Source organism: Elgaria multicarinata, chromosome 22 (genome assembly GCF_023053635.1).
Source record: "Elgaria multicarinata webbii isolate HBS135686 ecotype San Diego chromosome 22, rElgMul1.1.pri, whole genome shotgun sequence".
In the NCBI taxonomy this organism is placed as follows: Eukaryota; Metazoa; Chordata; class Lepidosauria; order Squamata; family Anguidae; genus Elgaria; species Elgaria multicarinata.
Window position 1 is genome coordinate 5,928,782 of NC_086192.1, and position 14,951 is coordinate 5,943,732.

A 14,951-nucleotide genomic window follows, 5' to 3' on the forward strand; every position below is an offset into this window, starting at 1 on the left:
TGTTGTCTGAGCCCAGTCTGTAGCTTATTGAAATATTGCTTGTGCAAAGAAATAGTCTAATAATAAATTATTAAGAATGGTATTTATATAGCCCTTTTTCTTAATAACATTTCCCCTAATTGTGCAAGAGTTTTTCAAATACCTTCTCCCGTTAAGGGCCAAGTTAGACATGGCATGGGAGGTACACCAAGACGTAAGCAACAGCGGGGCGCAAGCCCTGCTGGGTCCCAGGTTGCTAGGGTAGAGGGCTTTTAACCACCTAGCTCTACATGAGCTTGCCAGTTTCCTGAGCTCCATGTCTGAGACCCTCCTTTGAGTGCTCCCGCTCCATCATAAATATGTTGGGTGGCAATCATTGAAAAGTCGGGGAACTGACTTTTCAAGGTTGGTTCCCCAATAATGGAATGCTGAATATGAGCCAACAGTGCGATATGGCTGCAAGAAAGGCAAAGGTTATTTTGGGCTGCATTAATAGTATAGCTTCCAAATCGCATGAGGTACTGGTTCCTCTCTATTCGGCCCTGGTTAGGCCTCATCTAGAGTATTGTGTCCAGTTCTGGGCTCCAAAATTCAAGAAAGACACAGACAAGCTGGAGCGTGTTCAGAGGAGGGCAACCAGAATGATCAGGGGTCTGGAAACAAAGCCCTATGAAGAGAGACTGAAAGAACTGGGCCTGTGTAGCCTGGAGAAGAGAAGATTGAGGGGGAGACATGAGAGCACTTCAGATACTTAAAAGGTTGCCACACAGAAGAGGGCCAGGATCTCTTCTCGATCCTCCCAGAGTGCAGGACACGGAATAACAGGCTCAAGTTACAGGAAGCCAGATTCCGGCTGGACATCAGGAAAAGCTTCCTGACTGTTAGAGCAGTACGACAATGGAATCAGTTACCTAGGGAGGTCATGGGCTCTCCCACACTAGAGGCATTTAAGAGGCAGCTAGACAACCACCTGCCAGGTATGCTTTAGGGTGGATTCCTGCATTGAGCAGGGATTTTTTTTAGGGCTTTTCAGTGGTGGCCCCCAAACTATGAGCTCCCCACTCAGGCCCACTTGGCACCAGGTTAAGACTGTTCTCTACTCCTGAGACATTTAATGGCATATTGTGGGGAATTCATGCCAGCCATCTAAACAGGTCTTATCGAAAAACTCTTTTTAGCTGTCTAAATTGTTTTACATTTTGTACATTTAGATTTTATGAATTGTTGTAAACCGCCCAGAGAATTTCAGCTATTGGGCAGTATAGAAATGAAGATGATGATGATGATGATCCTATACAGTTCATAATAAATACATGGGGGGGGGAAGGGCAGATAAAACATTTTCAGCCTAAAATGCAATGGAAACCAAAAAATGTTTAAGGGTGAAGGAAAGGAAAGGAACTTGAGTCATTGCTGACTCCTAGAGGGACGCCTACTTTCGCTGACGTTTTCTTGGCAGACTTTGTAACGGGGTGGTTTGCCGTTGCCTTCCCCAGTCGCGGTTACCTTTCCCCCAGCTAGCTGGTTACTCATTTTACCGACCTCGGAAGGATGGAAGGCTGAGTCGACCTGAGCCGGCTGCCTGAGAACCAGCTTCCGCTGGGATCGAACTCAGGCCGTGGGGAAAGTTTTGGCTGCGGTAATTGCCGCTTACCACTCTGTGCCACACGAGGCTCTTAAGGGCAAAGGTTTGCCAAAAAAGGAAAGTCTTTGCATAGCGATGGAATATAGGTTTCTCCAGGAAGGGGAGGTCCATAACCTAGAGCCGGCCACAGAAGAGGCCATCCTCCACAGCCCACCAACTGCAAGTCGGATGTTGGTGGGCTGTGAAGAAGAGTTTACCTAGAAGATCTTAGCGAGTGAACACTGCCCAATCTGCTACGCTGGTTTTCCTCATATTGTTAAGCTTTTGTGATAATTGGGGTTATTGCTTGAAAGTGTAAAATATGGGTCATGCTGCAAGAATTGCTACTTAGTGGTGCTACTTAGAGTGACGGCTTGGGAGGGGCTGGGGCAGTTTCTTCAAGTTGCTGTCATCCCACCCGTTGAATCAGTGCCACTTTTATCTTCTTTTTTTACAGAGACGGCCTTTAAATTTAAAGCCCTCAAGAAACTTGCACAGCTGGCAGTTATCAATAGTCTTGAAAAGGCAAGTTTCTTCCTCGTTTGCAATTTCTCCACAGGTACTTCGGTAAAGATGTCCGGTTTCCGAACCCAGGAAATTAGAAAAACTTCACGTGCTTTTCTTTTTACTGGAGTGCATACCCAATGCCTTTTCTCCAAAAAGTGCAGTGAGGTCATGCAAGGACACCCTTTCTCTGTGTTTCTCATAAGGAGAGGGCTACTGGATCAGACCGAAGGCCCAGCTAGTGCAGTATCCTATTTCCCACTGCATCCCACTATTTCCCAGTCAGATGCCTATAGGAAGCCCACAGGCAGGGCTGGAAGTCCATCCTGTGGTTATTCCCCAGTAACTGGGATTCTGAGGCACAGGGGAGCTGTTTCCCCGTGAGCTGTGTAGGGCTTGTGCAGCCGCCATTTTGAATACGCAAACCCTGCTCAAGGGTTGTCGTGTTCTGCGAACCCAGCAAAACTGGGATATGCAAAGGTTAGCTTGTTTTAGGTCTCTTGGTTAACCCTGGCATTAACCACACTAGCTGGGTTTACATCACACAGCAGCCCTCGTGTGGGGGTTGGATATTCAACCTGGAGCCCACATGTGCCAGGGCTCATCATGGGTTAAATAACTCATGGCAAGCCATGGCGTGTTGTCTGAACATGGGCACTACCTCTGATACTGGCAATTTATATAGCTAATGTATAATAGCTTGGTAGCTTTGTTCCCCATGAATTCCTCTAATCTGCTTCTCAAGCAGTCTGAGTTGATGGCCACTGCTACATCCTATAATAGTGAATTCTGTAGTTTAAATACAGGCTGTGTGAAGTCACCCTTCCTTTTATCTATCCTGAATCTTCCACCGTGGCTCCGAGTTGTAGTATTATGAGAGCGGGAAGAAAATCTCTCTCTTCCTTTCCATCTTCCCCACATCGTGCTTATTTTAATACACCTTTAAAATCCCCTGCCCCTAATTCACCGTTTTTCTAAGCCAAAAAGCCCCAAAGTTTGTGACATTTCCTTGTTGCCTTTAATTCCCATAAGAAGGTGGCGTTGATCAAAAACGAAACATACCTTAAAAAACCAACCACCTCACATTGCTCATGCATGAAACAGGCTCTCTGAACTGACTGCGCCTTGTGACCCGTGTTGTAATGTTGTGCAGGCATTTTGGAACTGGGTGGAAAACTATCCGGATGAGTTTACTAAGCTGTACCAGACGCCACAGACGGATTTGGCGGGTAAGGCATCACTAACAGTTGTGTATTATGTAAACCTGAATGCTGTTTTCAGACACGTAGGGCATGAGCTGATGAACTTTCCCAATGAGTATTTGGTTGGTGGCGGGGAGTGAGTAAGCTTGTATTTTTCAAGACTTTCAGCCTACGCTTTCCTGAAAATGTCTCCCCCCCAAAAAACACACACACACACACATAAATTTAACATTTGGGCTGTGCTGGAGTGTGTTTGCTTGAAGGCTATAGCTTAAGAGCGTTTTTCCTTCCAAGGGGAGTGTTGTAGCAGCACTTATAAATATTGATGCTGTGTTAAAAATTTTACCCCTCGGCTGCATTTGGAGCTAATTGTGTCTGTTGTCTTTTTCCCTTGTCTCTTCCTTGCAGGTTGTGCAGAGAAGCTGTTTGATTTGGTGGATGGATTTGCTGAAAGCACGAAACGCAAAGCGGCCGTTTGGCCCTTGCAAATCATCCTCCTTGTCTTGTGTCCGGAAATCATCCAAGACATTGCCAAGGACGTGGTGGAGGAAAACAAAATAAACAAGGTGAAGAAAGCTGAAAATGTCTTCTATGGCCTGTGTTAGCCAGTCTTTTGTATATGCAGGCAATTGCATTTTTTTTTTTTTTATCGAATGGAATTGCGTGTTGGTGAGAAGATTGGGCTGCAACCTCTCTCTTGGGGGCTGTTCACGCAACACGCTAACCCACACTCAGTGGTTGGGTGTGGGTTGTTTTGACCCATGGTTTGTTTGTCGGAACGCAGCACATTTTCCACAGGGTGGGTTATTGTGTTGTCTGGACTCAGCCAGGGTGGCTTGTTAACTACCTTGAACAATGCAACGACAAACTATGCGTTCTTAAGGTGGCTTGTTCAAGAAAATAAGCCACACTGCATGGTTAACAAGCCACCCTGGCTGTGTTCAGACAACAAGCTAACCCATGGTTCAAGAAACCACCTGTGATTCAAAACAGTCCACTCTCAGCCACTGAACTTGGGTTAGCTTGTTGTCTGACATGTTGCTTTCCTAAATTTGTATATGGGAGAAGCATGCAAATACGGTCCTCCCACGTGTGCTTTGAAGCAGTGTGGTCCCAAGCTCACCTGCTGAAGTGTCAGGATCCCCCCAAAGTTCTTTGCATTGTTCTGATCCTGCTTAAACACTTCTTGCTCGAGTGTCCACATTTTCTAAACGTTTGTCAAACCTTTCCTGTGAACCCGGCTGCCTGATCTGTGCTAGTGGAGGGCCTTACTTCCACTCTGGGGGCCGACAAAAACCCGCACACTTTCTTTGCCTTCAAACGGGACCTGCAACAAAATGTTGCAGTGCGGAGTGTTCCAGCTACTCCCTCACCTTCTCTTCCGGCTTTACATTTTTACCTGCAACAGGCATTCAGTGTCCTGGGCATGTTGGGACTGATTTTGGATTTCACTTCCCTTAGGACTCTTTTTTTTTTTAAGTATTATTTATTTTAAACATTTCCGTTCTGCTCCTGAACCCAAAAGGCTTCTGCACTGGCTTCCGTGCCATCAGTAAAACAAGCCAGTCCCTTGCAATCTAAAAAGACGCAGCAGCCAAGGAAAAAGGGTTGGGAAAGGCAGTGGAAAATAATGAAATTGTCTTTCAGCAGGGCTGGTGGAATGCTTCTGTTTCCCCACCCATCTCCCTCTGTACAGCCTGCTGGAAGAACTGCAGTTTCTGTGCCTCTGTATATCTTGGGGTTCCCCTGTGCCTGTTGATACTCCCCTCTTCTGTGTGTGTGCGTGTGCATGCTGTTTTGGGCTTCATAAGTAATGGTATTCATAGCATGAAGATCAGAAATTACGGTACTAAGATAAAGGGGCTGGTTGTCCTCTTTTCTTTTTTCTTTCTTTCTTTATATTTATTTATTTATTACATTTATATACCGCCCCATAGCCGAAGCTCTCTGGGCGGTTTACAAAAGTTAAAAACAGTGAACATTAAAAAGGATACAAAGTTTTAAACTATCAAAAGCATAAAAGCAACAATATCCATTTAAAAACAACCGTTCTGGGGTCCGTTAAAAACAGCGTATGTTGTTAAATGCTGTTAAATGTCTGGGAGAAGAGAAAAGTCTTGACTTGGCGCCAAAAAGATAACAATGCTGGCGCCAGGCAAGCCTCGTCGGGGAGATCATTCCAAAATTGGGGGCCACCACTGAAAAGGCCCTCTCCCTTGTTGCCATCCATCCTTAAGACCTTGGAGCTGGTGGGACCTTGCTGCTGAAAGGAGACAGTTTTGTACGTGACGTGAAGGGTCACAAGAGGCACCAGTTGGAACCTTGTGTGTGGTGCAATATGGCCTTGATGCCGCTGCACCATAAAATCTCTCCTCTACCTCCTTACCTGGGAAGGGCAGCATTATGTGTGCCTTGCTCATGGGATCTGCAGCTGAGCCCATTTTCTCAACAGCGTTCAAGTGGGGGTTCTCTTAAAGCTGTGCCTGCTGTATCACTCTGGCTCTATGTTCTCACTGTCATGCTAGCTTTTCATGTGCAGTGATTTCCCCCCCCCCCCCCGCCAATGTAGGAACATTTAACCCCCCTCTCCCCGGAAATCAGAAGTGGTACAGTCCAAGTAAAGTTTACCATCTAGTGAGAACTAGGTCTTATATACTGGGATCAGTTTTAGGTTAAAAAAAAGTTTAGGACTATTGTATTTACTACTGGGGTACGTGGTTCTGAAGGGTGAGTTTAATGTTAAAGAGCACACTGCACACCAAAAACTATTAGTAATGTCTTGCAAGCGGATTAGTGTTTGATCTGGAATTTGAATCCAAGTTGCCCAGGATAGGGTTAAAACTTTTCTGTTTTATGTGTTTTGAATCTTGCAGAAGCTGTTTCTGGACAACCTCAAGAAGGCTCTTGCGGGCCACAGTGGAAGTAGGCAACTGACTGAAAGTGCCGCCATTGCTTGTGTTAAGCTGTGCAAAGCATCAACCTACATCAGCTGGGAAGACAATTCTGTCATTTTCCTTCTAGTGCAGTCCATGGTGGTAGATCTCAAGGTAAAAAAAGAACAGAAGAAAACACGAGAGTTATGTACTGCTCTGTGTATTTATCGTAATGATTTTGAACTGTGAACTGAAACACTTCATGACTTGGTTCACATATAATGACAAACCATGGTTTAATTATCCATGGTTTGTTGAATCATGTGTTGTCGTTATGTATGAACCCACGAACAACCCACGAAGGGAAACCATAGTTTGTTGTTGGGTTGTGAATTAGGTTGTTTAAACTGTTAGTTGGTTTCACATGTGAATCCAGAATTGTGGGTGGTTCATGGGTTGTTTTGCAGACGCATTCAGCAACAGCAATAAAAAAAAAGCCCAGCCGCTTTACATACCTGAGTGCCGGAAAGGCATTTGGGATACAGGTAGAGTGAGCTTGAAGCTGCGGGTAGAAAACAAACACAGAGAAACTGCTTTAAGTCCTAGTGCTCTTGGCATAGACCTGGAATCTCAGCCTATCATGTGAGCTATAAATTATAGTTGCCACAAGTTGAGGAATTTGTACTTGTTTCCGTGTGCATTTCTGTTAAAAGGTCCTTTTTCGTATGCAGGTTTCCCTAACATACACATTTTCTTTTGAACAATTTCCCCTAATGCGATGCCTTTTTGTATGTTATTTTCAGCAATACACATATTTCGTATGCCTTTTTTGATCAGAGAGCCAAACCCCTCAATTCGGATAACTGCGTTTCGGTGTGTGAAGCACCTGTTTGGTTGATCCACATTAAAATAGGAGCCGCACAAATTCTCCCCCATCCCAAGAGAGGAAATCGCGGCTTGGTGTGTCGACTGAATTGAGCCGCTTTCTTTATTAGGGTCAGCGGTTTTATGCATCCAGGACTTTTGTAAGACAAAGCATGGCAAATTGTTTCCCTGTTGATAAAAGTTTCTCCATGTATAAATAGGTGGGTGGTTGTGGCTCACTGGGGAACCTCCTTGTCCTTTACTAGGTGGTCCGAGGAATAGATGATGATTATTATTATTATTATTATTATTATTTATTTATTTATTTATTTATTTATATAGCACCATCAACGTACATGGTGCTGTACAGAGTAAAACAATAAATAGCAAGACCCTGCCACATAGGCTTACAATCTAATAAAATCATAGTAAAACAATAAGGAGGGGAAGAGAATGCACCAAACAGGCAGTATAAAAGTCAGAACAAAATTAAGTTTTAAAAGCTTTAGGAAAAAGAAAAGTTTTTAGCTGAGCTTTAAAAGCTGCGATTGAACTTGTAGTTCTCAAATGTTCTGGAAGAGCGTTCCAGGCGTAAGGGGCAGCAGAAGAAAATGGACGAAGCCGAGCAAGGGAAGTGGAGACCCTTGGGCAGGTGAGAAACATGGCACCAGAAGAGTGAAGAGCACGAGCGGGGCAATAGTGTGAGATGAGAGAGGAAATATAGGAAGGAGCTAGACAGTGAAAAGCTTTGTACGTCAACAGGACCATTTCACATTTATGGGCCATTTCACATTTAACAACAGCCCATGAGTTAAACAACCCTGCGGCTCTTGGGGACAGGTAGGCGAGAGCAGGTGGGCTGCCTGCAGCGTGTCCACCATTTCTGTTTTTATTCAGCAATTCATGTGCGGCGGCTTCTTTGGGTTCTCGAATGTGTCATCTGAACCGGGAGCTTAAACAGGTCAGAGCTTAACCTATTGCTTGTTGTTGGGTTAACTGCTGGGTTGTTCGCATCCTAAACATCCCAGTGGTCTGGGTTCGGATGACGCACTCAGCAATCTATGAAGATTGTTGCCCTATCCAGGGTCGGCAAACACTTGCGGATTGTTGAGTAAAAGCAGAAATAACGAGCACACTCCAAGCGGCCGGAGCGTTCTCTCCGGCTCATCCATGACAGCTGATGGGTGTTCTTTTAATGTGTGAATCAGGTCACTCTGTGGGATGGGTCTTAGGGCTTCAAAAGGATCTCACATTGGTTGTCTTCTTGCTTGCCTAACATTGGCAATTGAGACGAGTGGTCAGGCTTAAGGCCGCTCAGTAGGATTGATTGCAATCTAGCTTAAAACTGAACTGCTGTTGAGGCAGGAATTCTTCCTGCTCAACCTGCAAGGCGGCAAGGGCTTCTGGACAAATAAAATGCATCCCTGAAACCTTGCTATTCATGTTCTTTTGCTAAAAAACAGCCCTTCTACAGATACCTTCCTTGACATTTTGAAAATATTCTAATTTTTTATTATTAATATTATTTTTTACCACTGACTAAAATAACCGGGGCGCACATTGGGTGTTTCATAGAACCTGCTCTTCAACCCCAGCAAGCCTTTTTCGAGAAGCAACCAGAATGCCGACATAGACCTCATGATTGACTGCTTAGTGTCCTGCTTCCGCATCAACCCACACAATAACCAGCACTTCAAGGTGAGACGCGCTTTCTATCCTTGAAGATATTTTTGAGTGACTGGATATGATGGATGGGCCAGCAGCGCCCGGGGATTCATGAATAATAGACAATTTGTTTCTCAGCCATTACTGTTTTGAGTGTTTTCTAGAAGTCTATTTTTAGGTAGCTTTCAAGATGCATTTCCAACTGCCCTTTTTTTCCCCTTTTTTTGGGAGGGTGGGATTTGGTGGTTTAAGAATTTGCAGTGCTGGACTGATTTTTTTTAATTTTAAACATCACAAACACAAAATCTTTACACTACATATAATACATACAAACAAATGTATACACAAAACAACGACACTTACAGTAAGATACAATAAAAAAATTTAAGGATGAAGTTAAAGTATATTTTGACCCTCTTCATGCCAGAAATGCTAACTAATTTCTGAATTACTATTAATATGTTAATCAAATTCAGTTCTTTTTTATGACTTATCTGAATCTCATACATTGGATTCACAGAATCATACTTCATTTCTCTCTAATTCTTTAATTACAATTAATACATCAATCACATTTATTTCTTCGCTTTTTTTTCTTTCCCCATCTTAATACTAAAATCCACAAACGAATACATCATTTTTCTCTGTCTCTTGCAAATATTCTATCAAAGGTTTCCATTCCAACATAGACCTAGTTGGTGATCTTCCTCTCATTATCGCTGTGAGTTTTGCCATCTCTGCCTTTCCAACTGCCTTTTAGTAACCATTTTATTTGAATTAACTGGAGAAGCTCTGCTGTTCTTTAATTGGCTTTGGGCCCAACCATCCAGTCCTGTGCAACCCTGCTTAAAGGAACGTGTTACTCGCAGACCTATGTGGGCGCAGAAGTGCCCTTTAACAAATCCTGTTTGTTTCGGTTTACCTTGTGCTGGACAAAGTCCTGTAGGGTTTGTACCCTTTGATTTCCAAGTGGAAAGCTTCTAAAATATATATTCTCCCCCATTTCTTCTAGACCTGCCTGGCACAGAACTCTCCATCAACATTTCATTATGTGCTGGTAAATTCACTCCACCGTATAATCACGAATGTAAGTTCTTACAGTGCTTGAAAAGACTAAATAATTGACTTCTCAAGGTGGCAGAGATTTGACTTGAACTGCGGAAGCAGGATGTGAGCAGAGTGGGGCGTGGAGTGGGCTTGTGGGCACTGCGTTGACTTTCTGGGCAAGCGAAGTGGTTCAGCCGCCTGAAACCCACCCTCTTAGTTTGCACATATTGGGGCCATTTTTAATGGCGGTTAGTTAATCTCTTGCGATTCCATCAACAGTAGTAGATGTCAAATGTTTGTCATTTTTAGGACTCGCGCAAACGTAACACTAAGCAGGTGCGTCGAATGGTTGAGGGGGTCAGGATTGGGCCCTTCCTCCTTTCCGATGTGCACATTCCTCCATCATTTTTTATACTGTTGTTTTTTAAGTTTTTGATGGTTTTTAAATTTTGCATACCTTTTTAATGTTTATTATTTTTAACTTTTGAGAACCGCCCAGAGAGCTTCGGCTGCGGGGCAGTATATAAATGTAATAAATGAAATGTATGAAATGATTCTGAATCCTTTAGCATTTATGCCTGGGTGGAAGTTAACCACAGTTAACACAAGCGAGGATGCAACCCTTCCATAAGATTTGGAACCAGCTCCGAAAGAGCGTTTCAAATCCTGGGTTAAGGAACGCTTCGTGGTCAGCATGAATCCTGGTTAATACTCATGCAGACGTAATGACAAGCGATGGATGAGCAACTTGGGGAGAATCCAGATGGGAGGAACTGGAGAAGGTTGCTTGTGATCTCAGTCCCTTAATAATAGCTGAGGGCTGTCTGGCACAGGCATGGGCAGAAGGTAGATTGAGATCTTCTGATAGATCTTCCGTTGATTCGCAGTAGAACAGCAAGGATTTCTGACTCGCAATCACCCAACGGTGGCAGTAACCTAGGGTGACCCTATGGAAAGGAAGACAGGGCTCCTGAATCTTTAACAGTTGTATTGAAAAGGGAATTTCAGCAGGTGTCATTTGTACGCCTGCAGCACCTGGAGAAATTCCCTCTTCATCCCAATAGTTAAAGCTGCACTCTGTACTAGAGTGACCAGATACAAAAGAGGGCAGGACTCCTGCAGCTTTAACTGCTGTGATGAAGAGGGAATTTCACCAGGTGCTGTGTGTGTACAAATGAAATTCCCTTCTCAGTACAACTGTTAAAGATACAGGAGCCCTGTCCTAAGTAACCAACCTCCCCCACCCCCTAAATTAGGAAAATCAAGAGTAGGGGGACCATCCTGATTTGCGGGGGAACCCTTGGCCTGGGGTAAACTTCTCTTTGAAAGGACTGCAAGCTCCATTCAGTTCTGATACTGGACTCAAAGTCTTTGGCTCGACGTACGCTCAGAGGCATTGTGTCCTTTCATCCTAAGTGTCTGCCTTTTGCGCCTGGCTCTAGCTGGTGGATCTTGGGGCTCCCAGCCCAAAGCGCCGTAGAACCCGGGAGTCTAAGTCTGCAGTGGCGCTTCCCAGCCCTCCTCTCCCAGCTGTGAAATGTCTTTGGCTGTGGGTTGAGGATCACCAGCTGGGAAGGAGCTGCATTGCTCAGCAGAGCTGATTTCACCATCACCACGGGTGGAGGAGGAGTCCGGCTAGCTATTGCTATGAGGAGCCTGAAAATAAAAATAACCTAACACTGCGGGCAGCTACCACCAACAAAAAGTTTCTTTAAGCTCCCAATCAGGTCAGAGCTCCTCTCCCCCTCCCCCCCCCCGGCTAGAAATTGGGAGCATCCTTTTGCAGACTCCCTTTGTTCAGCCCCAATTTCGCGCCTTCTCTTTTTGGTATTCTGACTTCATACTTGTTCTGTAGAGGGAGGCCTAGGCCAAAGCTTTGCGGAGGGGATAAAATGCTGGACAGACACCTCTCATGGCTGGTTTAATTGGTTTTCCTGCATGTTGCAGAGGGTTGGACTAGTCCAGCCTTCCTCAACCTGGGACGCTCCAGAGGTGTTGGACTGCATCTCCCAGAATGCCCCAGCCAGCAGGAAGTTTTTCCTGCTGTCCAGCCGGAATCTGGCTTCCTGTCACTTGAGCCCATTATTCCGCGTCCTGCACTTTGGGACGATCGAGAAGGGATCCTGGCCCTCCTCTGTGTGACAACCTTTCAAGTATTTGAAGAGCGCTCTCCTGTCTCCCCTCAGCCTTCTCTTCCCTGGAGGCTTTCGAGGGACCGCTAAGATTGGGCTGCTGGGTTATGTGCTCCATTGAGTCCTCCCTAACGCTCACTTGGGGCTTTGTCCACTTCCTTCCCTCAGTCTGCCCTGGACTGGTGGCCCAAGATCGATGCCGTGTACTGTCATTCCGTGGAACTCCGCACCATGTTCAGTGAAACCCTCAACAAAGCACTGCAGGGCTCTGGCGTCCACACTCCGATCCGCATGACGCCGGTAAGACCCCGACAGACCTTCCCCCCCCCTTTCTTCTTCTTCCAGTGGTTATGGTTTTTAAAAAAGCGTGTCAATTTCGTTCTTGGTGCTCCCTTGTTCTAGAAGGTGGTACAAATGCCGCAGCCGGTGAAGCAGAAGGGCCCTAAATCTTTTCCCACTGACCCTTCCTGTGTTCTAGAACAGCTTTCCCCCAACCTGGTGCCCTCCAGATGTGTTGGACTACAACTCTCAGCATCCCCAGCCATCTGGGCCCTCCCCCCCCTTCCTGAAATCACCGGTGACGAGCCGTTGGCTGGCTCATCCATTAGGCTCTCAAGATCCACTGTGTAAAAACCAAACACGATGACGAGAATGACGTCCGAGCCCGCTTTCGACTCCGCAGGGCTGCAGCATCAGGTCCTCCCAGATTCTTTGCCAACTGCACAGAACTATGTTCAAACAGGTTTTGAGGCTGTCCTGGCCCTCATTTTAACAAATGCCCCCTCTGTCTTGCCGGGCGGTAGCTTTACATTACAACTTTGCTTCTTTATTTGCCACCCGTCCATTTTCTTCTTTGAATGAGCAACATGGCTTTGCAGGATCTCCTTCTCACTCGCAGCAACCCCGGGAAGCGAGTTGGGCTGTGAGAAAGTCGCGCCCCGAGCGGTCACAGGCTTCTGTCAGACGCAGGCGGCCCCCTCCCTGACGCGCAGCTGGGACACCTCCCCGCAGCTTAGCCGAGTCCTTTCTTTGGAAGCTTATGAATCTGTGCATTCATAGGTGGAGAGGGGGGGAAAAAACACGACGGCAGTTATGCGTTGCAACGCTTGACACTGATTGGCCGTGCTTTGTCTTCTGCTTCTTATTTTCTGTTCTTATTGGCTGCTGTCGCTCACATGGTCAGATTCCAACCAGTCACTGCTTTGCATTGCAGTGGGCTTCTGTGGCTGTAAGTATATGACCCCATTGTTAACTACCACAGAAAAGCTTTCTCTATTTATTTATTTTTGGTTTGGATTTTTCTTTTTCTTTTTTACTTTTCTGTGTGTAGTTACGGCTAGAGTCATGTCACTCCCATTTCAGTGATTGAATATGTAGCATGCGTTGTTCACCTGTTGGCTGTAACGAAGCAAACTGAAACTCAGTTTGCAGAGCAGGTGATATGAGCGGTATTAGCCCCTGCCGTACATCTCTTGAGCCATTTTATTCTCTGCCGTTCCCCCTGCACCTACCCACAACAGGTGGGTTTCTAAAATGAAGCATTTCCTTCTTGCCATTTTCTTTGATTAACATGACCCTGTTCAGACAACACACTATGCCACAGCAGTTGTGCATTTTGAGCTAAACACGATGTCTTCGTGTGTCATATGAACGATGACTTGGCATCACATTTATTTATTTATTTATTACATTTCTACACCGCCCAATAGCTGGAGCTCTCTGGGCGGTTCACAAAAATGAAAACCATTCAAAGTATAAAACAACGATATAAAACCATAATATAAAATACAATATAAAAGCTCAACCAGATAAAAAGAGCAGCAATGCAAAATTACAAATTGAAAACACCAAATGTATAGGCTGTTAAAATGCTGGGAGAATAAAAAGGTCTTCACCTGGCGTCTAAAAGCATATAATGTTGGTGCCAAGCGAACCTCCTTAGGGAGCTCATTCCACAGCCGGGGTGCCACAGCAGAGAAGGCCCTCCTCCTGGTAGCTGCCTGCCTCACTTCCTTTGGCAGGGGCTCGCGGAGAAGGACCCCTGAGGATGCCCTTAGGCAGGTACATACGGGAGGAGGCGTTCCTTCAGAGAGCCTGGCCCCAAGCCGTTGAGGGCTTTAAATGTTAATACCAGCACTTTGAATCGGGCCCGGACCTGGACTGGCAGCCAATGAAGTTGTAAAAGGACTGGCGTGATGTGGTCTCGTCGGCCAGTCCCTGTTAGTAACTGTGCTGCCCTGTTTTGTACCAGTTGAAAGTTCTGGACCGTTTTCAAAGGCAGCCCCACGTATTGCAGTAATCCAAACATATGAACCACTCCTAACCATGGTGGCTACATAACCATGGTTTAAACACACTCAACCATTTTCTGCAAAAGGGTTAGCGGCTTAACCATGGCTTAGTGTGTTGTCTGAACAGGCTCAATGTTAACCATAAACCTTTTTTCTTGGGGCTGGTGCAAATTTAACCATGACTAGGCGTTTGGCAACCAGCTCATAGGAGCGTGTTTTCCCCAGCTTTTCGCCTTTTCCTTTCCCTGACTCAACCATATTTAGAAGCATAATCTCCACTGGCCATACCCATGGTTAGGGCTAACCAGTATTAGAACATGGTTTAGCTATGATTTCAAACCGTAGTTAAATGGAAATCCTGGTTGGCCTTCACCACAGGCGAGGACAGTGCTGATGCATGGCTTGATGGCAGTTAAAACAGGGGAGGGAATTTACTTCTGAAGGGTGTGTGTGGGGGGGTCCAGATCCCTGACTCTTAACTGTGGTCAAGAGGTGACCAGGATTAAGTCTCACTGCCCTTAGATTCCTTTATCAAAATGGTGTGCAGCTGTAATATCCGCTATAAAATATCAGACTTGAATGCCAATTCGTGAATATACACTTTACTTTTTTATTATTTCAGAGTGATTAAAGAAGCATGTTAAGGTCTTTAAAAGCCTGCGTTTTCATTGATAAGGTTTTGGAGGATTTACCTCCAAAGTGTGATGACTCATTCCCCCCCCCCCAATCCTTTTAGGTATTTTGTTTTCAGAATGTTAATGAACATTATT

The 14,951-nt window shown here is 45.3% G+C and overlaps 1 protein-coding gene across 4 annotated transcripts in view; it reads left to right on the forward strand.

Moving 5' to 3' along the window:
• The window catches only part of NF1 (neurofibromin 1), a 246,516-nt gene that overhangs the window by 29,074 nt on the left and 202,491 nt on the right, over positions 1-14,951 (forward strand). For all 4 annotated transcript variants that reach the window (XM_063146839.1, XM_063146838.1, XM_063146840.1 and 1 more), the window contains exons 6-12: positions 2,061-2,128; positions 3,261-3,336; positions 3,718-3,875; positions 6,183-6,356; positions 8,622-8,744; positions 9,724-9,798; positions 12,059-12,190. In XM_063146839.1, coding sequence (XP_063002909.1) covers positions 2,061-2,128; positions 3,261-3,336; positions 3,718-3,875; positions 6,183-6,356; positions 8,622-8,744; positions 9,724-9,798; positions 12,059-12,190 — 806 coding nt within the window. The remainder of the gene's footprint in view (positions 1-2,060; positions 2,129-3,260; positions 3,337-3,717; positions 3,876-6,182; positions 6,357-8,621; positions 8,745-9,723; positions 9,799-12,058; positions 12,191-14,951) is intronic.